Genomic DNA, 27,543 nt, shown 5'->3' with positions numbered 1-27,543 from the left:
ATTCCCCCCAAATGGAGGCATAGGAGACAAGTTCACACGGCTGATCCAGGCTTGGAGAGACATCTGGATTTGGGATAATGCAGGTGGAATAACTGAATAAAAGCTCTGAACTGTAGGAATCCCAAGTCACACTCTATGCAATATTCAAGACCCAGGAATGTCAGGACCCCCGGAGGCTTAAAGACAACATCCTGTCTCAGGCTTACTGAGCCTGAGGGTGAGGGGAGGGTGGGGAGGGAGTTTTAAGATTGGCCTTGATGGAAGTAGCTCCCCCGTCACATTCTTGGCTTGAAATTTAATCTCAGTGAGTGCATCCTCTTCATCCCCATGGCATCCTCAGTCAAGGAAATGTAAGCAAAGAAAGCAGGGCGACTTGCTTTTACTTACGAATGATGGTTTTATCTATAACATGGTAGAAACTGAAGGGGGCTTTTTTTTCACACTTGAATTTTCAGGCTATATTTTTTCTGTTGAAAATTTTTATTTTAAATTGTGGTAAAATACACATAAGATTTATCATCTTAATCATTTAAGTGTACAGTTCAGTAGTGTTAAGTACATTCATCTGTGCAACCAATCTACAAAACTCTTTGCATCTTGCAAAACTGAACCTATATTCTTTAAACAACTCCCCATCCTCCCCTCTCCCAGCCTCTGGCAACCACCATTCTACTTTCTGTCTCTGTGAACTTGACTACTTTAGATGCATCATATAAGTGGAATCATACACTACTCGTCTTTTTGTGGCTGGTTTACTTCACTTAGCAAGATATCCTCAGGGTTCATCCATGTGATAGCATGTGTCAGAATTTCTCTCCTTTTGAGGCTGAATACTATTCCATCATATGTACATACCACATTTTATTTATTTATTCATCTGTCAATGAGCAGTTGGGCTGCTTCCACCTTTTGGCTACTGTGAATAATGCTGCTGTGAACGTGGGTGTGCAAATATCTCTTCAAGACCCTGCTTTCAATTCTTTTGGGTATATACCTAGGAGTAGAATTGCGGGATCATATAATAATTCTGTTTTTAATTTTCGGGGAAATGCCACACTGTTTTCCACAGCAGCTGTACCATTTCACATTCCCACTGACAGTGCACAGGGTTTCAATCTCGCCGCATCTTCACCAACATTTGTTATTTTTTGGTTTATTGACAGTAGCCATCCCCATGGGTATGTAGATTTTATCATTTCTCTTCCCATTTGAATTCAAAATTGTGCTATTGACTGTTTTAAAGGAGTGCTCCCATTGGTAGCAGGCCAGCTGGCAGACCTCTAGATGTACAGCGAACCTCCTGGGGAGGACTGAGTCGCTATAGGATGGAGTATTCCGTAATCATACGTGTTCTCATCATGGCGGCTTTCTGCAGTTATCGGAATTGAATGTTACGTATCTATAGTGTATTAGACCGGGTTTGGAAAGGTTTGTTCTCTCTTTCTGATCTGCAAATGGGTGAAAAATTAAACACTCATCAATATTTATATCTGCCTTAAACGGCTCAGCACTTTAGGAAATCAGCCAATATGGAGAGACAGTCTTTTTCAAATGTGTGTATGCTGCAGATATTTTTATGATTAATCAAAGCACTTCTGTGAATTTAGTCTTTACTATGGGAAGATATTTAGTCTTTCCTGGTTTTATGTTAAAAAGATATGATCCTTTCTATATGGTTTGCTGAAGTCCTATGCAGATAAGAAAGATGATAGTAACTGCTGATTTAAACGTGGTTTCTGATTCAGTCGTTACTTTGCCTTTCCTTTTCCCCAGATTGAAAGAATCGATCAGCTTTTTGCTGGTGGAGGTCTTCGTCACCTCATGTTTTACTATCAGGATGTGGAGGTAGCGGAAACAGGTATTTAAATTTGATGTGACATAACCCAGAAATGTGTTGTGAGATTGATCCAAGTATGGCATGAAGCAGGAGGCCACTGGGAGCACCGACCACTTTTACCTTGGGGGGTGGGACAGGTGGGGTCTGGTGAGGTATGGGGGGTGAAGCCCAGTGCAACAGGTTCTGTTTTCACCCCAAGCAAAGGACAAATGGTGGTGGGTATGTAGCCTGGTTATTCTAACTTTGTTTGGGATCTTTTGTTTTCCTTTGCAGGCTGTGCTGGCAACTGGAGAATAATAAAATAATTTACATTTTGAGACTTCCCTTCCTTACATGTTAGCTCATTCTGTGCAGTTATGTTCTAGGACTGCTTTTGGGCATCTGCTTCTTTTCTGTTTCTTTTTAACTTAGGAATTGTTGCCAATAACAGTAGTTTTTTAGTTAAATATCATGTCATGTTCATTTTCTACTGACTGTGATTCAAAGGAATAATATTGAACGACAAGTTTAGCCATTTTCACTTAAGAAAAACTTGCAAATCTTTATGTGGATTCAACTGGCATATCCCATTCTACTTTTATGTGAATTAATGCAATTTTAAAGTCAAACTAGGGACATAAACAAATATATTATGATTATATTAAAATCATATATAGGGGGCTTCCCTGGTGGCGCAGTGGTTGAGAATCTGCCTGCCAATGCAGGGGACACGGGTTCGAGCCCTGGTCTGGGAAGATCCCACATGCCGCGGAGCAACTAGGCCCGTAAGCCACAACTACTGAGCCTGCGCGTCTGAGGCCTGTGCTCCGCAACAAGAGAGGCCGCGATAGTGAGAGGCCCGCGCACCGCGATGAGGAGTGGCCCCCGCTTGCCACAACTGGAGAAGGCCCTTGCACAGAAACGAAGACCCAACATAGCCAAAAATAAATAAATAAATAAATAAATAAATTTATAAAAAAAAAAAATCATATATAGGGTCAATCCCTTTATGACCTTTTGGAAGAAAAGGAAAATAGTTATCGCTCTTGGCATACAGTATGACCATGGTTTTTGTTTAAAAACTGAGGAAATTATGCATGCATAAGTGCCTGGCATTTTCCCAAAATTATCCGTTTTATGTTCTGTGGTCAGAAAGGGCATTACATTTTGAGTGAAAAAATCAGAAGACAAAAATTTTAAATTATATCCCAGATTGCAAAACATCAGCTCAGGTGAATAAGTTCACCCATGAACTATCCGCTGGGTGAAGCTGGCCTTTGTGTGTCAATCTTACATTGAGTAAGAAAGGTTCATGGGATGTAAACATAAATGCAAGCTTGTTTCTGTTTCCCACTCTCCCTTTAAACCTTTTCGGTAGGAGTAGCTTTTTTTCTGACCTTGAATTGAAATCCAGACAACCCCATGAACTTTTCTGGATATTCTTAGATAAGAAAAGTGCCCATGGTTGTTTCCAATTACAAACACAGTCTCAATTCAGAAACTAAAAATATCCAGTTCATCAAAACTAGTTGATCTAAAGTTAAATCTTCTCTACTCTTGGCCCTCCCCCTTCCTTCCATCCCCCAACACCCTTGCAGCAGGGGCCTCTGAAGGTCAATATTTGCAGTGGTAGAGGAGCATATGGGTCTTCTTTTCTCCCTCAACTTCTCCTTCCACCCCTTTTGCCCAATCATGTTAACCACAGTTTCTGACTGAGTCAGGCTTGAAGCAGGGCAGAGATTAGAGCTAAGAGGTAGCGGCAAAGTTTTTACTTGACTGGCACCTGTCGTGAGCTGAGTGGCCTGGCATTCTCTGGGCCTTGCTCACATGAGAAGACTGAGGCACAGAAAGATTAAGTAACTCGCTCCAGGTCACGTGGCTCGGAAGCTCAGCCCGAGATGGAAACCCCGGGAGACTGACTGCAGAGCCCACGTCACCCGTCACTGTGCTGTCCTACCTCTGCTGCAGCCTCCTGACTCTAGCGATACTGAAGGGCCAGCTGGACCAGGACAGCAGGAGCTGGAGGTCCTGGAATTCTGTAGTCAGAACAGGTTTTTGATGTCGGCTCTGTTGGTGTGTGACTTGGAGCGGGTCACAGCTGCTCTCAGGGTTGCAGGAAGTTTTAATAATGTAGACACGGTACCAAGCAGAGGGCCTGACACAGGACACACGCCAATAGATGCTGTCTCCTTCCGCACCCATTCTCCCATGAATGATGACTTTTATAGCTCCAGCAAGAATCTGCTCCGGACCAAACTCTCTTACTCCGGTTTCTTCCATTCCTGTTTTTTCCTGGGGCAACAGTTTTGAAATGAACCTGTGGTCTGCAATCAAGCAGATCCTTTTATTTACTTTTTATTATTTATTTATTTTATTGATGTATAATTGACTTACAATATTAGATTAGTTTCAGGTGTACAGTGCAGGGATTTGATATTTTTGCCCATCGTAAAATGATCACCATGATAAAGAAGATCCTTTTAGATCCCTTTAGGCCTCAGGCTAGAGGTTGTCCAAGAGGTGGAGCTTCTAGGGCACGTGGCTGAGTCAACATATCAATATTTTAACAAGGAAACTTCATTCTAAGAGGCGACCACATGGAAATAGTATTTGTAAAACTAAAATTCTTCTGCATTTGTAGGGCAACTTGGCTCTCCAGGAGGAATAAATCCTATTTCTGGAAAGATTAAAAAACCTAAGGTGTTTGTGACGGAGGGAAATGATGTTGCTCTTACTGGGGTTTGTGTGTTCTTCATCAGGACCAACCCTTCCCGAGCCATCACCCCTGAGAACATTCATCAGGTAAGAGGCAACAGCAATCCTTTATCCCAAATTACCCAAAATCACGTAAATTCTACCAAAATAGCCCTTCCCATGGAAACAACCATCGTATTCATTAAGTATTTAAAACTACTTTCAAAGAAATATTTTAAAAGCACTTAAAGCAAGCAATTAAGAGGACAATTCCTTAAAATCTGTTGAGTAAGAGGACTTAATATTCAATTTATTAACAAAAATTGATATAACATTGTGTGTATCTGTGAGTGTGTGTAAAACAGTGAGGTCTTTCCTTTTAAAAAGAATTCCTCTACATCATTTACTTAATGGCATATTTCATACATTTAAAATAAGATTTATTACAGCGGATACACCCTTGAACAACACAGGTTTGAATTGTGTGGGTCCATTTATACATGGATTTTTTTCAGTAGTAAATACTACAGTACTATATGGTCCATGGTTGAATCTGAGGATGCAAAACCAGGGATAAGAGACTGCGGATATGGAGGGCCGGCTATATGTTACACCCAGATTTTCCAACTGCTTGCCAGGGTGGGAGCCCGTAACCCCAGCATTACTCAAGGGTCTTCTGTATAACTTTATTTTTTTTTGCAAAATAAAATGCATCTGTACAAGTCTCCCCTGCCTTCAGTGGGTGCATTATCTGCTTGGAGCAAATAAACTGGTAAACATCTGGTAGTCTACTTATTTCATGCTTTTATTTTTATTTATTTATTTATTTTAAAATCTTTTTAAAAAATTATTTATTTATTTATTTAGGCTGCGTTGGGTCTTCATTGCTGCGCACGGGCTTTCTCTAGTTGCGGCGAGCGGGGGCTACTCTTTGCTGCGGTGCGCGGACTTCTCATTGCGGTGGCTTCTCTTATTGCGGAGCACGGGCTCTAGGCATGCAGGCTTCAGTAGTTGTGGCTCGTGGGCTCAATAGTTGTGGTGCACAGGCTTATTTGCTCCGCGGCATGTGAGATCTTCCTGGACCAAGGGATCGAACCCATGTCCCCTGCATTGGCAGGCAGATTCTTAACCACTGTGCCACCAGGGGAGTCCCCATGCTTTTATTTTGATGATTGCAATTTAGAAGAGTATAAAGCTTATGTCTTAACTAGGTGTCAAAATAATAATTTACTGGATCGAGAGACAATATACAAACAGACCATCTACCAAGAGACTTTGACCAACAACCCGCAGCAATCTGCCCAGGAAGTCAACCTCCCTTACCTGCAATAAACAACACAGGTAGCCAGACTGCTGTGTCAGCCTGGTAGGAGGCCAGCTAGCAAATGAATTAATAACTCCTCTAACAATTGGTCAAAATGGCCAGGACTTGATTCATGACTGCCAGCCTCAATTTTTGTCTGTACTTTCAACATACTTCCTTGGGGCCAACCAGAGAAGGCCAAATGTGCACCCCTAACCAATCACATAGGATGCCCCGCTTCTGGTGAGCCCACCTTCAGCTTCCCCAGGCCAACAACCTCCCCTCAGGGCCCACCGGAGCCTCCCTTTTCTCCACTAGGAAGCTTTCCCACTCCTCTGCCTGCTTTTGAGTCTCTGCCGAAATGCAAGTGATGGTGGCCGACTCCCTTGCTATTGCAAAGAATCAATTCTTGCTCTGAATAAACAGCCTTTGCTTTTCTCATTTGGTTGGTCTTCATTTACTCCCATAGGATATTTGGTTAATGAACACCATCAGAAATGACTCAGTAGCTAGGTTGCAGTTGAAGATAATTTTTACCATAAAAGTTTTCCCGATTGTTTTGCAGGAGGTGAGCTTCAACATGCTTGACACTGCAGACGGGGGTTTGCTCAACAGTGTGAGACGTCTGCTGTCTGACATCTTCATTCCTGCTCTCAGGGCCACAAGCCACGGCTGGGGTGAGCTCGAGGGCCTTCCGGAAGCCTCCAGCCTTCAGCAGGAGTTCCTGGGCTCCCTGGAAGGCTTCGTGAGCGTCCTGGTCAGTGCACAGGAGAGTTTGAAGGAGAAGGTAAGAACAAATACGTTATTCCTTCAGAAATTATCTGATGGTGAACAAATCAATATGTAAGTGTGTAATACTTCTCTTAGAGGGTCTTGATTCCACTACTTGCAAATCTTGAAAATATTTTGTGGGTGTTTTTATTGCCCCCTGAAGATGTGGTGGTGACTAGATTTAAATTCCTATAATTTGGAGTGATGAGTGCATTAGGGGTTCCAAAGAAATGTTGGCCGCAATGGAGGGTTTTACTCTGTCATGTCAGATGTTGGACTGCAAAGCGAAGAGTATGAAGTGCTTCTTGTATTGCTCTGCAGCCTAGAAGGAAAGGAATTTGGAGCCAGAGTGTGGTGTGTGTGTGTGTGTGGTGTGTGTGTGTGTTATGTGGTGTGTGTGTGTGTGTGTGTGTGGTGTGTGTGTGAGGGGGAGTGGTTAGGGATAGATGTGTGCTGGGGGAAGATAGGGGGGTGATGGTGGGTAGGGATGGGAGGAAGTCTTGAAGAGGAGGGAGAAGGAGAGACGAATGGACATAACTAGAGAGAGTGGGTTGGGTCCTGTGGTCCAGCCAGTGACCAAAAGGGCCTTTAAGAATCAGTTTGGCATTTGCGGGATTTAGCTTCAATAAAATTTGTGCCACCTACAGTAAACCTGTGTTAGTGATTACCTGGGGTAGACAGTGGTGGATACAAAACCATGATATATGACAGCCCAGATCAGGCATGAGTGGGAGATAGAGAAATGGATCCCATGAGACCAATGGCAATGTAACGCTCACTGCTCTCCAGGGAATACTGAGACCTTTTGGGACCTATTGGGATGTTGGCAGGGAGGGATGCTATAGGCCTTCTAAAGGATGTGGGATGGGGGAGTTGGGTAAATGTTATCCAGACAGGGGCAGGATGATTCCAGCTAGCATCTGAGTTCTATTTGCAATTAACTATGATGCAGGCCATCCTAAATGCAAGTTGAACCCAATTAAATAGTTGTTCTACTGAAAAGAGTAGTGTTTTCATATGGTTCCACTTCATACTGTGGTAGAGGTTTTAAAAAATGTGGGATGGAACCTCACACAGGAGAGAGACAGTGCCACTTCATGAAGCCTGGAAGCCTCCCCTGTAAAACCAAGGAGAGGTCCAGGAGATGTGGCAGACGGAGGGTGCAGTGTCGGGAGTGAGGAGTGGGGGGCTGAGACCTGAATTTAGGGACTCCCAGGGCCAGGTGCACTCTTACCAGAAGGAAAATGTCCTTATCAAATATTGAGGTGTTTCTGGGTTTTGTGTGTTTAAAAATATCCTAGGTTTCTTTGTCAAGTCAAAATCCAACACACCTCTTTTCCTACCCCTCTCCGCCCCTCTCTTCTGAAATGAATCTGTGTATTTGCCATTGAACTTGCTAACCATAAGGATTTTTTTGGATAAGGACATGAACGTCTTTTCCTCTGGTTAGTTTCCAAAAAGAATGTGATAGATTAGAAATTACCCCTGCCCCCCAGTCAATTTTTTTGAAGGCCCCCCCCACTTTCTTTGGTTTCATGAGTTGACTACTTAATTTCCAAGTTCCCTATCAATTCTCAAATTCTGTGATAATTATGTCTCTCTCTCTCTAGTTCACTGTTTTTTTTTGTTTTTTTGGGGTTTTTTTGACCCAAATTTTGACCTCAGAACCAGTCACCTCTACGGGTATGCCCAATGCAATATGTCTTACTGTGTTTTCAAGGACATTTCTCAGGAAGCAGATCGTTTAGACTAGAGAGAATCCCCTTAAGATCCTTCTGGATCAGTCAGAAGTGTGTGTGTTTGTGTGTGTGTGTTAAAATAGCATCATCTGATTATTTAACTTTCATTTCAATTAGGTGAACCTTCAAAAGTGTGACATATTTGAACTGAAAACCCTGAAGGAACCTCTAGACTACTTGACTCTAGCTAATAACCCTGAGACTTTGGACAACATAGAAGGTTGTATGAAAGTATGGATCAAACAAACAGAGCAGGTAATTTTCAGAAACCAAACATCGGAAACTAGCTGTCTGAACACTGACTAGTTCAGATGCCGTGTTACTGAACAGCCAGTGGAAGAAGGTATGTCACATCCCGTTCCCATTTGCCGAAGGGTTTTACCACAAGTCCCTAACAAGGTGAAAGGTTCAATGCAATTTTAATTTATAGTCATTAGTTAAGAGATGGTAAGAATTCTGGGAGATGAAAGTAAATAACTTTATATACTTATATAACTAAAAGACTGCACTTGGCCAATTTTTTTTCTGAAAGGTGTAAGTTACTTTGGAGAGAATCTCTGTAGAAGTACAAGAAGCTTTCTAATTCTGTGTGTCCTCCAAAACAAAGCGCAAGACTTAACCTTTAAAAAAATATTTTCAGAAAAGTCCCAAGTGAAGCTGGATGTTACATCAATAAGGAAGCATAATGGAAATTAACCAACTGAAGGCATGAGGGCTTTCCAAGGTTATATTTCTCTGAGGTTCTAAGTGAATAGCCAAGGAAACTTTCTGAGGTCACGTCCTCCAAAAGTTCATGAAAGCTCCTTAAACAAGTAGTTTTCAGTTAGAATGAGTCACCTAAGTTTTTGTTGAAATTAAAAAAATGGATACATGTTAGGTTAGTAAAAGGCTGTCATTTGAAGCATGCAAATGAATAAAAATATATCACGATGAATGAATAAGCATTTTCAGAACTCTAATGAAAAACTGATGAACTCATAAAAGTGCTAACAAAAGATCAAGATGAAAAAAAAATTAATTACATGGGACTGAGTGAACTGATGAGGATGAGTATAATTTTTGTGACTTTCTGTCTGAATTAAAAAAAAAAAATCCCACAAGGACGCAGAGGCAAAGAATATACAAATCAATTTTCACTGCAAAGTAAAGGAGCTGTTACAGTGGAGGTTTACTGGACTGAATGTCAATATTATGACATAGTATGAGTGTGTTTCATGTTTGGTAATTGCAATCATTGTTGCTTTTGTTGTGGTCATCCATGTACAATGCTTGGTGTCAGTCTATCTCTTGTAAAAATAAAATACAGTGTGTGTGTGTGGAAAAAAAAAATATCACGATTCAGATAGCAGAATTTACTTCTTTCCTTATATTTTGCTTATGTATAACTTTTATATCTCCAGCCCTACTCACTGGTTCATGGGCCTTCTCTGCATTTGCAGGTCCTTGCTGAAAACAATCAGCTACGGAAGGAAGCGGATGACCTTGGGCCCCGAGCAGAGTTGGAGTACTGGAAAAAAAGACTGTCTAAATTTAACTACCTGTTGGATCAGTTGAAGAGCCCAGATGTGAAGGCCGTGTTGGCAGTGCTTGCTGCTTCCAGGTCGAAACTTCTGAAGGTTGCTTTTTTGCTTTATGAAGTGGGAATGAAAATTCTTTACGCATATGTCATAGAGTAATTAGGAACAGAAAAATGTCATTCTACCTCTATGAAAACAACTTTAAGATTGGATTATACTGTCCTTTTATAATTTTGGATACTGTGGAAATTGCCTTTGAATGAAAGGTATTTGTTGGCTGGTGTACATGTATGTATATGTATTATTAGGGGGCATTGCAAGTCATTAAGATGTAACATAATAACATGATTATATATATATTATGAATTCAGACCAACGAGGAGTAGTAATAATGAAACCTTACCTTATCTTTTTTTTTTTTTTTTTTAGCACTGGTGTATTTGTTTTATATCCCTGTGTAACAAGTTACCCCAACACTTAGCCACCTGAAACAACAAACATTATCTCATAGTCTGTGGGTCAGGGATTTGGGTGCAGCTTAGCTGGGAGCATCTGACTTGAGATCTATCCTGAGGTTGCACTCAGGGTGTTGGCTCATCTGAAGGCTTGACTGGGATCTGCTTCCAAGTTGCTTATGTGATTGTTGTGGGATTCAGTTCCTTGCTGGCTGTTGGCTGGAGGCTTCCTTCAGTTCTTTACCATAGACATGGGAGTGAGGTGCAAAATGGATTCAGCAGTCTTTGGAGGAGAAAGGATGTAGGTTTAAATGGAGGTGCTGCCCTCTTGACGCTTTGTCTTAGTTATTGAATAGATGTCATAAGAGAAGGCCTGGAAGAGATACCTTTGACAATTTTGTCAAAAAATTTAAATTGCTCTTCAATGTGGCAATGCCCCCCACCCCTCTGGATTCAGTTTTATGTGAGATGCACAGGGCAGACTGAAGGTCTGACCCATGGGACTTGTGATGACTTTTAGCAGCTGTTACAGTGGAATTTCCCCTATTAATAATTGCATTAAAATTTCTTTCCTGTATTGTGCTTAGACTTGGCGGGAGATGGATATTCGAATCACTGATGCAGCTAATGAAGCAAAGGACAATGTCAAATATCTGTACACACTTGAGAAATGCTGTGACCCCTTGTACAGTAGTGACCCTGTGAGTTAGAGATTTCTACCCCCTTGGTCTACTGATGATCCTTTCGCACTAACTGAATTGAGTGTGGAGTTTTGGTTCGTGAATATTACAGTCTGTTGGAAAAGTCTTAGAAACTTCTTTTTATTCTTAAGAAAGTTATATATATATATATATATATATATATATATACTTGTCTACTTCTGTGCCTCTCTCTATGCATATATATATATATATATATATATATAATATTTATATCATATATTTGTCTATCTAGCATCTATTTATCTATCCAGATAAGATGGACAGGACATGCAACGTTATATTTTAAAAACGTTTATTGCATATTCCATTTCCCATTAAATATTGCAGTTGACATCCTGGACTATACTCAAACAACTGTGGGAAGAGTTATTGGCTGATTTTTTTCTTCTTTTTTTTAATCTTTAAACTTTAGGATGTATACCTGTTTTTATTTATTACAAAACTAACTGTTAACACAACTTCCTTGTCCATAACAGAAAGTTAGTGTTTCTTGCATTGAAACAAAATTTGATTAACTGTGTATGACTAAATAATAAAAATAAAATTACCCCTAAATATATTCTATTTATGTAGAGTGATAGATAATATTTTAAAAATTTAAATAAAAATCTTTTACCTAAATTTTATTCTAATGAAGTAGGAAGGATTAGCCTATTGGAATTTTGCTGAGTTTGATATCTGTTTCCCTGAAAACTTTTGTGATGTTTTCCAGATGTCCATGATTGATGCTATTCCTGCACTTATAAATGCAATTAAAATGATCTATAGTATCTCTCATTACTATAACACCTCTGAGAAGATCACGTCCCTGTTTGTAAAGGTGAGTGCATAGCATAGAGTCCATGGTCACTTAGATTTCTTTGCCAATGGTTAATTTTTTTTTTTTATAATTAGAAATTACCATGGGACTTCCCTGGTGGTCCAGTGGTTAAGAATCCACCTTCCAATGCAGGGGACGCAGGTTTGGTCCCTGGTCAGGGAAATAAGGTCCCACATGCTACGGGGCAACTAAGCCTGCACGCTCTAGAGCCCGCAGGCCACAGCTAGAGAGCCCATGCGCCACAACTACTGAGCCTGTGTGCCACCACTAGAGAGCAGCCTGCACACCACAACTAAGACCCAACGCAGCCAAAAATAAATAAATAAATAAATAAATAAATATTAAAAAAAAACCCATAAATCTTTTTTTTTAAAAAAGAAATTACCACATTGGCGCAATCCAATGTCTATGTACCCTACAATTAAAAAAAAAAGCTTAATCTCTCAATAGAGAGAGGAGGCTGATTCTAGCAAATCATAAAGCATTATTTCCCAAAGTAATTATTATAATAAATATTGTATTATTTATATAATAAAAATGAAAGAAAGATTCTTTTTAGAATTTCTTTCCTTATTTAGCACATGATTTCTATCTATTGGGTAAATTTTAATTAAGAAAAACTATATTTAACTGGCTATCTTCAGTTTCATATTTTATGTGCCACTGTTCCAAATTTATTTGATGCCACAGTTGTTTATTTGGTGTTATTAGAACAGTAATCATGGTAATAAAAGCCACTTGCAACGTTCCAGTAATCCATAAAGCAATTATAATGATTCTGCCAAAAAACATAACGATGTTTAAACCTTATGTCCTAACTCATAAGTGTTTATGGTTGCTTTTTTCCATTTTTGAACAGTCTCTAAGAAGTGAATGACTTTTTCATTACCAAGGCAAAAGTTTTAAATGTTGTATTAAAATAGAGGCATTTTCGGCTCATCAGGACTGTGTTGTGAATACTAATGCAGTAAGAGGCATGATTCTTCTTGGGAATAGGGACATCCAGCCTTGAGAGCTTGATGGGAAACTTCCTTCTGCTGTCGTACTCAGGTAGAAAGGAGGGGAATCCACAAGACCCTTTTCCAACTTCTTCACACGTTAAAGTTACGTTGGGGTCAGGAGGGGTATTCCCTGAGAAGAAGACTCAAAAGTCAATTTGTGTTATTACTCCAGGTTTCATGCTTTTGCAAGACTTGTTTTGGAACATAATTGTGAAACCACCATTTCTCTCATTTTCAAAAACCTTTCATTATGAAAAATTTGCAGCAGGTACAAAAGGAAAGAGGATTGTATGTACATGTACGTATCACCTAGATCATCAACTATCAACACATGGCCGATCTTGTTTCACCTAACCTTTGCACTGCAAATCCCAGACATCATGTCATTCATTCCATACCTACAGTATAGACCTCTAGTTTTCCTTTTAATTTATTAAAAAATCACCAAAGGAATTCTGAAGTCTTTTTTTTTTTTTTTTAAGTTTGGAGGGATAAATAAAATGTTGGCAGTTACACACATTATCTTTACTCTTTTCTCTGTTGCCTTCCGCTTTTGACATTTCTGCTACAGATCATGGTGACATGAAATGATCAGGGTGGACAATTCGTTTCATGGCACTTTGAAACCGTGAGTTAGATTTTAGAGCAGGCTGCCGAAGAAGGAGACAGGGGAAGCTCTTGACAGCTTTTAAGTAGGGAAGTGAATCCCTTCTTGGTTGGTTAAGATGTTCATCCTGCATTAACACAGGGGTCTGAATTGGCAGTTTTCTGTAGTGCTTCCAGCTCTGTGATTTTACAAATGATTTTGATCATAGATGTGTAGAACTTAAAAAGTTGAACAGATAGAAGCAGAGAGTAAAATGGTGGTTGCCAGGGTCTGGGGGAGTGTGGAACATGGGGAGATGTTGGTTAAAGGCTACAAACTTTGAGTTATAAGGTGACTGAGTTCTGGGATCTAATGTACAGCATGGTGACTAATGGCTGATACTGTATTGTACACTTGAAAATTGCTAACAGAGCAGATCTTAAGTCTTCTCAACACACACACACAATGGTATTTATATGAAGTGTTGGATGTGTTAATACTTGATTTTGCTAATCATTTCATTATGTATATGTATATCAGGCCTCACATTGTACACCTTAAATATATACAATTTTTGTTCGTCAATTATACCTCAATATAGCTGGAAAAAAAGAGGGTTAGTGCTTGATCATAGTTGTGATGGAAAAACAATAAATCCAAAGATTTATTTACAGATTTTACACTCTGAGAGGTAGGAGAGCTAAGGACCCTCTAGCCCAGTTTATCCTTGATGGCTGCTTAATGTACTTGACATCATTTTATTGGAAAATTCCAGGTGACCAATCAGATGATATCTGCATGTAAAGCCTATATTACCAACAATGGAACTGCTTCGATCTGGAGCCAGCCACAGGATGTTGCTGTGGAAAAAATATTATCTGCAATTAAACTTAAGCAGGTAATGGTGAACTTGATAATATATTTAGACTTTTAATTATTTTTACATTGTTTTTTGCCAATGCATCTTAAATCATTTAGCAGTTATCATATTAGTGGTTGCTAAAAAGAATGGTAATCTTTTACTGTTAAGAAAACTTGAATGTTAATACATCAGTCCCCCACATTTGTTCACTTACTTTACCCTTTTTGGGGGCCTGCTATGTCCCAACACCACACTAAGTACTAGAGATACAAAGATGAAGTAGTTTTCCTTAAGCTTCTTGTAGACGAACGGAGAGATACACAAAGAGTTAGGCTTCTACTAACACAATGGGACCCAGGGGGAAAGGCTGCATCTTTGAGTCACCTTATGAATAATTAGGAGTTTGAACTTCCCTGTTGGTCCAGTGGTTAAGACTCCACGCTTCCAATGCAGGGTGCATGGGTTTGATCCCTGGTCAGGGAAGTTCCTCATGCCACGTGGCCAAAAAGAAAAAAAAAAAAAATTAGGAGTTTGCTAGGTTGGGGGATGGGAAAAGATGACATCCCAGGCTGATGAAGGAGTAGCTACAGAGGCATGAAACTGAAAGGTTTTGTAATTCCACCCTAAATTTGCTGTCGCTTTCACTTAAGAGAATAAGGTTGATATCTTTGTTGTGTTCCCTTTCTTGTGTTTTGGTTTTTACTTTAAGGAATACCAGCACTGCTTTCACAAGACCAAACAAAAGCTTAAACGAGATCCAAATGAAAAACAATTTGAATTCAGTGAGATGTATATTTTTGGAAAATTTGAAACTTTCCACAGACGTCTTGCCAAGATAATGGACATCTTTACAACCTTCAAGACATATTCAGTCCTACAAGATTCTAAGATTGAAGGGCTGGAAAACATGGTCACTAAATACCAGGTACTGTATTTCAAAACTAAATTTGCTACCCTTATCCATAATAAAACTTTAATGTTGTATGCAAATGACTGTATTTAGAAAGCTTTAAATAATCAGTCTCTGATGTAAAAGATAAGCTCATGGCCCTTAAACAATAAAGAAGTTAAATCTATTTGAGAATTGTGTAATGGTGCTAATATATTCTTTTCAGGTATGTGATTATGAGAATGACTTCCCTATAGCCTAAAATTAATCATCATTAGCAAAAGCGTTTTCATTAGCACAAGAAAAATGTTTAAATATAACTTATTATTTCATTTATTCATGCAAGAAATATTTAATCAAGCATATACTGTGTGTCAGGCTCTCGTTGACACTGAGTTCTGAGTGGTATCTGATTATATCTGCAGTTAAGCATTTTATATGGACTCATGTTAAAAAAAATAATAGGGATTGGATTTTATTTTAGCTCTACTATTCTTAATTATTTTGACTTTTGACAGCTTTATCTTGTAAGGATATATGTGTAACTAATCTTAGTTTTTAAAGTGGGCACAGGGATCTAATAATGTTTCGAAGATTTTTAAAAAACAATTTACAAACACGACGTGCTTTACATTCTTAATGTGGATAGAGTCAGTTTTTTCTTGTTTGGGGACAGTGGCGCTAAACCTTAATTTGTTTTTTGTACTTGAATTTGAAAAGGATCATATAATTTACTGTCACTCATTGATTTTTCTACTCTAACAGTTTAGGTCGATATAAGGAATCTTTTCATTTCCTGAGTATATCAGATTTGGGGAGAGAAAAAGAAAAAACCTTTTCTATACAGTGGGAAATATTTTAGGTGAGCTGCATGTAATCTGCAAGGTGGATAATCTATTCTTTGAAACTGACAGTTCTGCAAGACAAAGATGGAATATGTCCATTTATTTTTCAGTTTGGAATCTAGTTAGTTTTTATTCTTAATGAAAAAATAACTTTGGAGTATATTTCAAAGTTTATTTTTGAAGGAGAAGTTGAACGGTACATCTAAATGCAGATAAAGACTATTCTAACCTGATAAAAAATACTGGGAAGAAAAATTGCTTTCAAAATCTAACGTGAAATACTGATGAAAATGGATGTACCAGAAGGTAGTGAGGTAGAATGTAGATGGTTCATGGAAGTGTACGGTGAGATTTTTGTGTATTAGAACCAATGTGAGAAGCTCAAAGTGCGGGCATGGAGATGAAGCTCAGGCTCCTTGTGTGGGTTCAGGGCCCTGGCCACCCCTCTGGGCTCCTCCCCTGCCCCTCTTCTCCTCATTCAAAGTACTCCAGACACAGGACAGGTCACTTCAGCCCACCTTAGGGCTTGCAGAGCCTTTTTTCTGGAAAGTTCTGCCTCTGAATCATCACACGGTTATTTCCTCCTTGGCCTCTAGATCTTGATTTAAATGACCCTCTCAGTTAAGTTTTCCTTGAGCTCTGTTTCACCTCAGTCACTCTGTGTTACTTATTTTATCACTGTCTGCAATTATCCTGTTCATTTATTTTTGACTTACATAGATTCCCACCCTCTCTCCCCAACCTAGGATGTAAATTCCCGAGGGCAGGGATGTTTCTTTGTTCTGTTCATTTCTGTATCTTCCGAGTTTGCTGGCATATAACAGGTGTGCAATAAATATCTGTCAAGTAAATGATTTAGTAGATTGAGTTTGATTAGTTGGTTTAAGGGTTATAATTAATCAGCTTATTAATATTCTTAAGTGACCATTAAATCCAATCACAGAGCAGAATTTTCTAAGGGCCGCAATACTTCTTTTATACTTTTATACAGAATTTTCTAAGGGCCGCAATACTTCCATACTTCTTTTACACATTTCCTATAACACGATGGGTAGCATTATAACATTATATATGCACAATTTCTGAATAGACCTAATTTTGTAGTTATATGGCATGAAAGAGTAGGTTGTTTTAACTTGTAAACTTGATTCAAGAAGTTATGCAGCTTATACACTCTTGTCTATTGAGAGATTTGAGTTGATGTTTAAATGGAAATATCTTTGAAGAAGCGTTTGTGGAAGCTGGCCCAACATTATTCATAAAGATTATATGCCTGTGTCAACAGTGTGGGCACCCGAGTTTGAGAACGGCTTAGTACCTGGTTAAGAATGATCACAGAGAATTAGAGCTCATTATTCAGAGCAAACGAAACTTTGGATAATAGTATTTTCAAGAAGATGAGTTACCTAATTTGCAGTGTTATAGTCACAGATTGCAGCTTTGGAGGAAGCAATTAATTCTAGAGATTCTTTAAATAGTAGATTATGGATTTGATATTTTATTTAGGACATTTGAGGCTTGGAAGATAATTTTTCATCTGTAGATGTTATAATATAACTGTGTTCTTCCTAAGTTGTTTGTATTCTGTTAAAGTCTTATTTATTTTCTGAGAAGACAAACTTTTCAATGAAAAATATTTTAGTAAATTCTACTTTGGGCTTGCTTGCTTCCTTCCTTCCTCCCTCCCTCCCTCCCTCCCTTCCTCCCTCCCTCCCTCCCTTCCTTTCTTTCGGCTGCGTCAGGTCTTAGTTGCACGTGGGATCTTCGTTGAGGCATGCGGGATCTTCCCTTGCGGCGCACGGGCTTCTCTCTAGTTGTGGTGTGCGGGTTTTCTCTTTCTCTAGTTGTGGCGTGCAGGCGCCAGGGTGCATGGGCTCTGTAGTTGTGGCATGCAGGCTCTCTAGCTGAGGCGCGTGAGCTCAGTAGTTGTGGCATGAGGGCTTAGTGGCTTTGCGGCATGTGGGATCTTAGTTCCCCGCCAGGGATCGAACCTGCGTCCCCTGCACTGCAAGGTGGATTCTTTACCACTGGGCCACTAGGGAAGTTCCCTGGGCTTCTTTTTTTTTAATTACTTCCAATGTAATTTGTAAGAAATTTTTAGACAGAACATCTTTCCTACTTTTCAGGTGAGGTTTTTATTTGATATTTTTCTTCAGAAATACATAAAGTCTCATGAAAATGCTTTCCAAATGATATATTTGAATGCATTAGGCAATATTATACTACCTGTAATATACATGAAGCAATGAGAATAATTAAAGAAATAAGGCTCCTCTTAAGTGGATTTTTGGGGAATGATTGCACAGGTTCTATATTTAAAGGTCATATTTACCTAACTAATGCAAGAATATTGAAATATTGTCTTACTTCTTTCATAACATTTCAGGGTATTGTTACCACCATAAAGGAAAAGGAATATAATTTCTTAGACCAGCGGAAAATGGATTTTGAGCAGGATTATGAAGAGTTTTGCAAGCAGACTAATGACCTTCATGTAGGTTGGGTAATGAAGCTCCTGTTGACAGTCTGGTGTTTATTTTTTCCGTTCTGTGTAATGCTGCTTATCATTACCCATTCAGAAGGGAGCGGCATCTTCATCATGGAGGTGACCGATAGCAAGCTTGGCCTGCATTTTGTGATTTCAGATTAATGACTGAAGGCTCTTTTTCATGGATTAAAGGGTCATAAATATAGCTTTGGGTAATGATCTGTGATCACAGACTTCTGTATATGTTCCATCTTAGATCTTAGAAAATTAACTTTTATCTTCTGTTGAAACATAGTGTTATTAGAATATAGAAATTTGTTTCCATTTGTTTGTTACTTTAGCAATGATTATGACCAGAGGTAGCTTGAGCAAATAAATGATCAGCAGTGTCTGGCAGATCTCAAAGGCAGGGTTACAGCTGGCCTTGAAACAGTGGTACCAGGACCGGCTCAGCACCTGAACCCCTCTTGGTCTCGAAGCCCCATTCTCTCTTCCTCCTCCTGGCCCTCCTCCCACCCCCAGACCAGCCCACAGGAGCAGCGTATGGCCATCAGCAGCTTCTGAGAACATATCACGGAACCAGCCTCATCTCCAAATTCCTAAGGAAAAGGTTGGGTTAACCAATTCTAATGTGGTGCCTTGCCCTAGACCTGTTAACTGTGGGGTCATATGGTAAAAGCAGAGGGGATGAGAGCCACTTGTGTGGTTGGGAGTGCTTATTATCAGATGAGGAGAACCAGGGAGGGTAAGATTGGGAGACCACCTAATAGGTGTCCACCATAATCAACATGCAGACTTCTTTCCATCCCAGTGAGATCTAAAGTGTGCACCTTTCTGATTATTAAAGGAAAATGGTCATTCTGTTTCTTCTTTTCCAGAATTTTTGGTTTGAAATAAATGTATACACTTCAAGGGAAAAAGAGCTCCAAAGCATTTCTGGAGGGATGAGTTCAGTGTAGGACTCATAATAAAACTAGCTAATTCTATGTGTCAGGTCTGTTCTAAGCACTTTATAGACGTTAATTCATTTAATACTCGCAATAATCTGATAAAGTGGGTGCTCTTATTACCCTCTTTTTGGAGAGGAGGAGACTGAGGCACAATGAGGTTAAGTGACTTGCCCAAAGTCACAGAGATGACAAGTGGTAGGCCGTCTGGCTCTAGGATTCAAGTTTTAAACCATTATGCTATAAGACACGTCTCAGGTGATGGGAAGATAGAGTGCCCGTAATAATTTAAGCACTGATCTCTTTTGGGGGCCGATTCAGACGTAAGGAGTGTGGATCTTGATCTCTTGTTGATGGGCAGTGGCAGATCCTGAGTCTGTGCTCCACGGTCAGTGTTTATTTGTCAAATCTTCATTTGTGTGTCCTAGCAGTTTCTGATCACATGGTACTTCAGTAGTTTGTATGTGGGATATAGGTAGATGGTGAACACCTTGAGGGCAGGAATTGTGTTCATTCCTATTTATGTCTCCAAGGCCTAGGGGGTAGGACCTTATGTAACTGGAGAGCAAAGAATGTTTGCTGAATTAGTGTATAAGTTGCGAATTAATAAGGAGTAGACTGCTAAGTGAAATAAGTCAAGCAGAGAAAGACAAATACTGTGTGATATCACTTATATATAGAATCCAAAAAAATACAACAAATTAGTGAATATAACAAAAGAGAAGCAGACTCACAGAAATAGAGAACAAGTTAGTGGTTACCGGTGGGGAGAGGGAAGGGGGAGGGGCAATATAGGGGTAGGGGACTAAGAGGTATAAACTATTAGGTATAAAATAAGCTACAAGGATATATTGTTCAACATGGGGAATATAGCCAATATTTTATAATAACTATAAATGGAGTATAACCTTAAAAAAATCACATCCCAGTCCCACATATATCAGGGGCATCAGATCTGAAAAAAAGCACAGGTTTTACTTTAAATGGAACATAAACGAAATGACCCAATACAATGTTTGTTTTAAGAAAAAAATGGAAAAGAAAGATAATTACTGATAAGGTAACAAAAAAATAAGAACTAGATTTATTGCAATTAAACATGCATTTACTGTACATTATTTATGTATTAGACTTTTATGCTGTAGCTTATGGATACAGAAATAAATCAAGTTGATTTGCCCTCAAAAATCACATCAGACACGTGATATGATTGAAATATAAGTACATATATGTTAGAACAGAGTAATGAATATATTATTAAAAAAGGGCAAATAGTGGCTAAAATGGCTAATTATAAAAGTATAATATTCTGATATTGTACTGGGAAGTAAGGATTCAAAGATAACTTGACATATTCCAAAGAGGTTCTAAAGAAACTTATATGGAGAACAGACCTGCACAACATTACATAGACTCTGAGAATTGCTACGACCCATAAGGTAGGGTGTGAACCTAGGAGAAAAACAGTTCTGTACTGTTGCTTGACGGGGATTAGGAAAGGCTCCAGAGAGGAGGCCATGCTTGGTGTGAGAACACGATTTATGTTTTCCAAGTAAATGGAGTGGAAATGAGAGTAATGGGGAGACCGTTTCAAGACTGTGCCACTTTTTATCATATTGAGAATATAATTTTATAAATGTCTTAAAGGCTGGTTTTTAAGCACTAGTTATAGATATTAATTCCTGTTCTTCTTGAATTTTTTTTTTTTAATTCAACACTTTTATTCATCTTGTCTTCCATCTCAAAAATGGTCCACTTCTCTCCTTGGTTTGCTGACCAGTTTTCCTCTGACTTCTTTTCCCCTTTCTCCATCCGCCTTCTCTTAACTAACCTTTCTACACTCTCTCCTTTAAATAATTCACGCACTGTCATGAATTCAGCCTTTGTTTCTGTAAAACTGGGGGGCATATACTGACCTTCCCATGACTCTGGATATAGTGAGCGGGGGTGATGAGTCTTGGAGATGGAATGGAGAAAACCAGTAACTGTGGCATCTCCAAGATGTGAGACTGGAGGGTGTGTGTGTGTGGGAGCGCGGGATATACTGTACATGAGTGATTTGGGTCAGGGTTGTGTCCAGGGATCTGCTGTCAAGGGCATCAGGGCCTGGGATCCTGTCCAGATTTCGGGCTCATGCTTATACTAATATCAAAGAGAGGCAGTGCGTTAGAACCAGGTGGGCCATTGGAAGTCTAGAAGGATATTGTCTCCAGTGGGCAAAGTAAGGCACTGTTTAGTAAAGGACCAGCGTTTGAGGTGGCAAGCCGCCTTAGGAAAAACTGAGTAGGGCCTGAGAGCCCAGAACTAAGAGGACTATAAGATTCCACACCAGACTCCAAAAGACTGAAAGAATGGACCTAAGGCTCAGAGAGAAAAGAAGACTAAATTGAGGTCTTAGGTGTTCATGAAGAGCTCAATGTAGGCCTTTGTGAAGCCATAAGTTAGAAAAGCAAGGAAAACCAGGTCCAAGCGTTAGGGCTCAGTAAAGACTTACTGTGTCCCAAGTTCTGTATAGTTTATACCCAGATATTTTTATGTCTTGAAAAAATTTGAGTGTTTATTTAGATAGGCTAACTGTACAGTTCTTCAGTGCAGGAAGATTTCTTGATCCTAAGATGTGATGTTTGTGGAAGAAATATCTGGTCCAGTATCCCTTGGGCCTGCCAGGGGACCAAACCCCATGACTGCTCTGGCCTTCAAGTTCCTCTTTGTTCTGGCTTCTGGACATTTATCTTTCTTTAAGCTTAGATGAGTATTATATTCTCTGTTATATTTTGTCCTATATTGTATGTGTTTGCAGAGATGGGGAGCTCTTTTATCTTGTTGCTAGGTATAATTTTTTGCAATGCTGATTCATTGTTCATAATCAGACTTTATTCTGTTTTAGAATGAGTTGCAGAAGTTCATGGATGTTACGTTTGAAAAGATTAAAAACACAAATCAAGCTCTAAGTATGTTAAAGAAATTTGAAAGGTAAAAATTTGAAAGACTTTTCTAAGTTCTGTTTTCTAAATTGGGGTAATATGAACACGGTTTAGCTTATGTTATTATTGCTATTATTATTTCATATTCTAGTGGGAAGGAAATCCTCTCTTGGCAATCTGAATAACAAGGCCACAGTTTTTAAGTTCTTCAGAGGATTAAGAGTTTGTTTTATTTCCTCTCAGCTTTGAAGTACCTTGTGACTGCCTGTCATAATATCACTTAATGTTTAAGTAATTTGAAGAAACTCTTACCAAAAGTTTTGACTAGGTTTTAAGGATTGATACTATTAAAAAAAAACAAAAAACACTCTAGGGAATTCCCTGGTGGTCCAGTGGTTAGGACTCTGCACTCTCATTGCCAAGTGCCCGGGTTCACTCCCTGGTCGGGGAACTAAGATCCCATAAGCCAAAAACAAACAAACAAACCCAAAAGCCATAAGCTCTCTATTGCGATATGATTGACAGACTGATTCCATTTTGATTTTTTAATATGCTAACACAAATATTTCATTCTCTTCCATCAGCATATGTTTTTACAATAAGTCTTAATAAATAAGATTTCTCAATATCATCCCATTAATTCTAGCCTTTCACTTTTAAAAAAAAATCAGATTGAATATACCTAATCTTGGAATTGATGACAAATACCGGCGTATCCTTGAAAACTACGGGGCTGACATTGATATGATCTCGAAGCTGTATACGAAGCAGAAAGACGATCCTCCTTTGGCTCGAGACCAGCCTCCCATTGCTGGGAAGATTCTGTGGGCCCGACAGCTCTTCCACCGGATTCAGCAACCAATGCAGCTTTTCCAGCAGCACCCGTCTGTGCTCCAGACGGCGGAAGCCAAGCCTGTGATTCGCAGTTACAACCGGGTGGCCAAGGTCCTCCTGGAGTTTGAGGTTCTCTACCACAGGGCATGGCTTCAGCAAGTGAGTCTCTGCATGTATGCTCTTCAAAGACGTCTCCATAAGAGTTTATAAACTGCTAGCATTGGGCAGTTTTATTCCCGTAAAAGTTGAGTTTGTGGGTATTTTATAAGACAGGGTTGGTTGACTCTAAGTAATCAGTCAAAGAGTGTAATATGTCCCTGAAGAAAAACAATAATTAATTTTGGAAAAAAGATCTTAAGCCAGGTAACAGAAACTCATTTTTTAAAAAATAAATTTATTATTTATTTATTTATTTCTTTGGCTGCATTGGGTCTTCGTTGCTGTGCGCGGGCTTTCTCTAGTTGCGGCGAGCGGGGGCTACTCTTCGACTCGGTGCACAGGCTTCTCTTGTTGCGGAGCACGGGCGCTAGGCACGCGGGCCTCAGCAGTTGTGGCTCGTGGGCTCAGTAGTTGTGGCTTGTGGGCACTAGAGCGCAGGCTCAGTAGTTGTGGTGCATGGGCTTAGTTGCTCCGCGGCATGTGGGATCTTCCCAGACCTTGGCTCGAACCCGTGTCCCCTGCATTGGCAGGCAGATTCTTAAGCACTGCGCCACCAGAGAAGCCCCAGAAACTCATTTTTATTTAATTTATAAACTCCTAAGGAAGAAGATCCTGTTTATGGGATCCTGTACCTGGTTGATTAGGATTTCTTTTTCTTTGTTTTTCTCCATTGTGTCCGTGAACACTAGTATGCCTGTTAAACAAAGTTTTAAATTTTATTTGGCCATACTAGGTTAATCAAATTATATTTCATACCCTACCAACACTTGTATTTCTTTGTAGATTGACAGGAAGTATTTTGGAGGATAAAATTCAGCCTAACAAGGCCTCTAAAATGGTATCTCATTTTCCTAGTTCAAATTTTGGTGTCTGAATCAACAACAGAGCTGTCTCTGTAGTGTTTTACCTTGCTTTTCTAGATAACTGAAGACTGAGCTTGGTAGGTTTCATGAAACTTTTATTAGGAAAAATAACTGAGTAGGCATGAAGGTATCAGGGAGCGAAGTGGCTTTTGAGAAGTCACCTTTATTGCAGTATCCACTTATCAGGTGTGAGAGATGCATGACCCAAGCATTTTGTTGAATTGACTGTACATCACCACCAAGAACTTGAAGACTCTTTCCTGAGAGTGAAGTTAGGAGAAGAGTGAGAGACCCCATTGTCTTTAGTTTGAGAAGCTCAAATCCATGGAAGAAGATGTAATGACCTTCATTCCCAGAAATGGCCAAGCTAGATACCCTGTGTCTGCATTGAACTCTCTAATAGTAATAATGTTGATCTCTTCTCACAGACTGAAGAAATTCATATAGGACTTGAGGCGTCTTTATTGGTGAAGGCTCCTGGCACAGGGGAATTGTTTGTAAACTTTGATCCTCAGATATTAACCTTATTTAGAGAAACAGAGTGCATGTCACAGATGGGTCTGGAAGTTTCACCATTTGCAGCTGTCCTTTTCCGGAAACGAGACTTACACAAAAAGAACTTCAGTAACATGAAGGTATAGTACTTTTATTTTTTTTCCCTTCTTGGCTAGCCCCAGTGTGCATTAAAAAAAATCTGGTGGTGTGTCACTGTTGAGAAGTAGAAAGTGTCCAGGACGACTATAGTGGAGTGACTAAGGCTAGAATGTAGAGTTGGCGAGGGCCAGGTCATCATAGAGCTTGTAAACCAAGGTTACACATTTGAGTGCACCAGGAAGCCATTAGAGGAATCTGAGCAGGAGAAAAAGGCATGATGTCTTTTACAATAAAAATCATTCTTGGGCTTCCCTGGTGGCGCAGTGGTTGAGAATCTGCCTGCTAATGCAGGGGACACGGGTTCGAGCCCTGGTCTGGGAAGATCCCACATGCCACGGAGCAGCTGGGCCCGTGAGCCACAACTACTGAGCCTGCGCGTCTGGAGCCTGTGCCCCGCAACGGGAGGGGCCGCGATAGTGAAAGGCCCGCGCACTGCGATGAAGAGCGGTCCCCGCACCGCGATGAAGCGTGGCCCCCGCTTGCCGCAACTAGAGAAAGCCCTCGCACGAACCGAAGACCCAACACAGCCAAAAATGAATAAATAAATAAAGTAGCTATAAAAAAAAAATTAAAAAAAAAATCATTCTTTCTGCTGGGTGAGGAACAGATTCTAAGGGGACAAGAAAGGTCAGTGTGAAGCTAGTTTGTGATCTGTTGCACCGGTTCAGGATGGAGATGATGGCAGCTTGAACTAGGATGCAGTAGAGTAGTAGATCAGTGAATTAGAGAATGATGTCAACAGGCAGGTTATGAGAGAACTCAAGGATGATCCCTTTGTTTTTGGTGTGAGCAACTCAATGGAATTATTCAATCATTATGTTGGTTGTATTCTGCACACATGTTCAGTAACATGCAGTGGCCCCAAATGGAAGTTCCACTCGTGGAGATGGCAAAGACTGGAACTAACTTGTTTTGGGGAGCAGAAAGGAATCAATAGCTATCATCTTAAGTATAAGATGATTTTTAGAGATCAAAGAAGAGGTGTTATCCATGCAGATAGATATGTAAGTCTGGAGTTGAGTGGAGAAGTCAAAGTTGAAGGCATATTTTTGAGAGTTATTAGAATACAGTTGCTATTTAAAGCCATTGTCCTGCATGAGATTTCCAAGGAGGAGAATATAAAGAAGAGTAGAGGGCCTACATTAAACCCTGAGTTGTTCCAATATTAACAGGTCTGATAGAAGAGGACAAATATGCTAGTAAAATTAAGGATTGGCCTTTGAGGCAGGTGGAAACCAAGTGGCAAGGACGCCAAGGGTAAGAAAAACCTCATGATGGAGGGAATGGTCACCAGTGACAAATGCTGCCCAGAGGATGCTCAAGATGAGGTCAGAGGTGCTGCCACGATATTTGACAACATGGAAACCATTGTTACAACTTTATAGTGGCCAGTGTCATAGGACAAGCCCAATAAGGCCACGCATTTGCATAATGCTTTACATTTCAAACCGTTTTCATATTCATTATTCCATTTGATATTTTCCACAGCCACGTTAGGTAATTGGAATAGAGTACTATTATGTTATTTTAGAGATGACAGAACTGTGGCTTAGAGAACTTAAATGACTTAGCCAAGGTCTCATAGCTAGTAAGTGGCAGAAGTAAGACAAGAACCCAAACTTGTAGTCTACTGTTTTCCCACTCTTTCGTGTTATATTAAAAAGTTAATATTGGCAATGGACAGACATTCCTCAAATGTAAGCTCATCAAGTACTAGTCAGCATGTTGGAATTCCCTTTTAGATTTTTCTTGGATGTTAGAAAAATAACTAAGTCAATCTACATATTTGTAAAGAAACAGTTAGTTTTACTATATATAAAATAGGTAAACAACAGGGACCCACTGTAGAGCACAGGGAACTATACTCAATATCTTGTAATAACCTATAATGGAAAAGAATCTGAAAAAGAATATATATATATATATATGTGTGTGTGTGTGTGTGTGTGTGTGTGTGTGTATAACTGAATCACTTTGCTGTACATTTGAAACTAATACAACATTGTAAATTAACTATACTTCAATAAAAAATAAATAAAAAAGGAAAAAGAAAGTAGTTATTTTTATTAAGAAACACTGTTTATCAGAATATAAAATTACTAATGGTAATTTTGTCCACAGGATTGCTGTTTCAGTTATCTGTTGCATGTAACAAACAATCCCAAAATATAGTGGCTTAAAGCAACCATTTCATTATAGCTCATGATTCTGTGAATAAAGAATTAAAGCAAGGCTTGGCTAGGTGGTCCTTCAGTTCCATGTGGCATTGACTAAGATTACTTAGTTCAGCTGGCAGATGTTTGATCTGAAAGGTCCAAGAAGGACTCATTCTCTGGTTCTTTGGTGGGAATGGCTGGAAGTTTCCCTCAGTTGGGGCTAAGGACTGGAGAATCTATGTGAGCATTCCAGGATGGAGGGCTCAGGATAGTAGAATTTCTTATAATGCAATTCAGGATCCCAACAGTGGGTGTTACAGTGAGCCACGTGGCCTTTTGGACAACCTCAGATGTCTCATGGCATTTCTGTTGTCTTCTGTTGGGCTCCATAAGCCCACCCAGGTTCAAGGAGAGGGGACATAGACCCCACCCCATTAAGGGAGGAGGGTCAAAGAAGGTTTTAAAACCACCACAGTTGTAAATGACAATTCTAGCAAG

General features: G+C 39.6%; 1 protein-coding gene across 8 annotated transcripts in view; it reads left to right on the top strand.

Moving 5' to 3' along the window:
- DNAH5 (dynein axonemal heavy chain 5) overlaps window positions 1-27,543 on the top strand; it is a 312,149-nt gene that overhangs the window by 108,904 nt on the left and 175,702 nt on the right. For 4 of the 8 annotated variants that reach the window (XM_057539910.1, XM_057539909.1, XM_057539911.1 and 1 more), the window contains exons 3-15: window positions 1,774-1,858; window positions 4,458-4,618; window positions 6,379-6,600; window positions 8,441-8,578; window positions 9,763-9,939; window positions 10,883-10,996; window positions 11,730-11,837; window positions 14,200-14,322; window positions 14,996-15,211; window positions 18,407-18,514; window positions 22,343-22,428; window positions 23,051-23,372; window positions 24,664-24,870. In XM_057539910.1, the coding sequence (XP_057395893.1) occupies window positions 1,822-1,858; window positions 4,458-4,618; window positions 6,379-6,600; window positions 8,441-8,578; window positions 9,763-9,939; window positions 10,883-10,996; window positions 11,730-11,837; window positions 14,200-14,322; window positions 14,996-15,211; window positions 18,407-18,514; window positions 22,343-22,428; window positions 23,051-23,372; window positions 24,664-24,870 (2,019 nt within the window). In that variant the 5' untranslated portion in view covers window positions 1,774-1,821. Of the gene's footprint in view, window positions 1-1,773; window positions 1,859-4,457; window positions 4,619-6,378; window positions 6,601-8,440; window positions 8,579-9,762; window positions 9,940-10,882; window positions 10,997-11,729; window positions 11,838-14,199; window positions 14,323-14,995; window positions 15,212-15,981; window positions 16,038-18,406; window positions 18,515-22,342; window positions 22,429-23,050; window positions 23,373-24,663; window positions 24,871-27,543 lie in introns of those variants that run through there. The other 4 variants (XM_057539912.1, XM_057539913.1, XM_057539914.1 and 1 more) reach the window with 4 other exon arrangements.

Source organism: Balaenoptera acutorostrata, chromosome 2 (assembly GCF_949987535.1).
Source record: "Balaenoptera acutorostrata chromosome 2, mBalAcu1.1, whole genome shotgun sequence".
Classification (NCBI taxonomy): domain Eukaryota; kingdom Metazoa; phylum Chordata; class Mammalia; order Artiodactyla; family Balaenopteridae; genus Balaenoptera; species Balaenoptera acutorostrata.
This window is presented reverse-complemented; position numbering and strand designations above follow the sequence as displayed.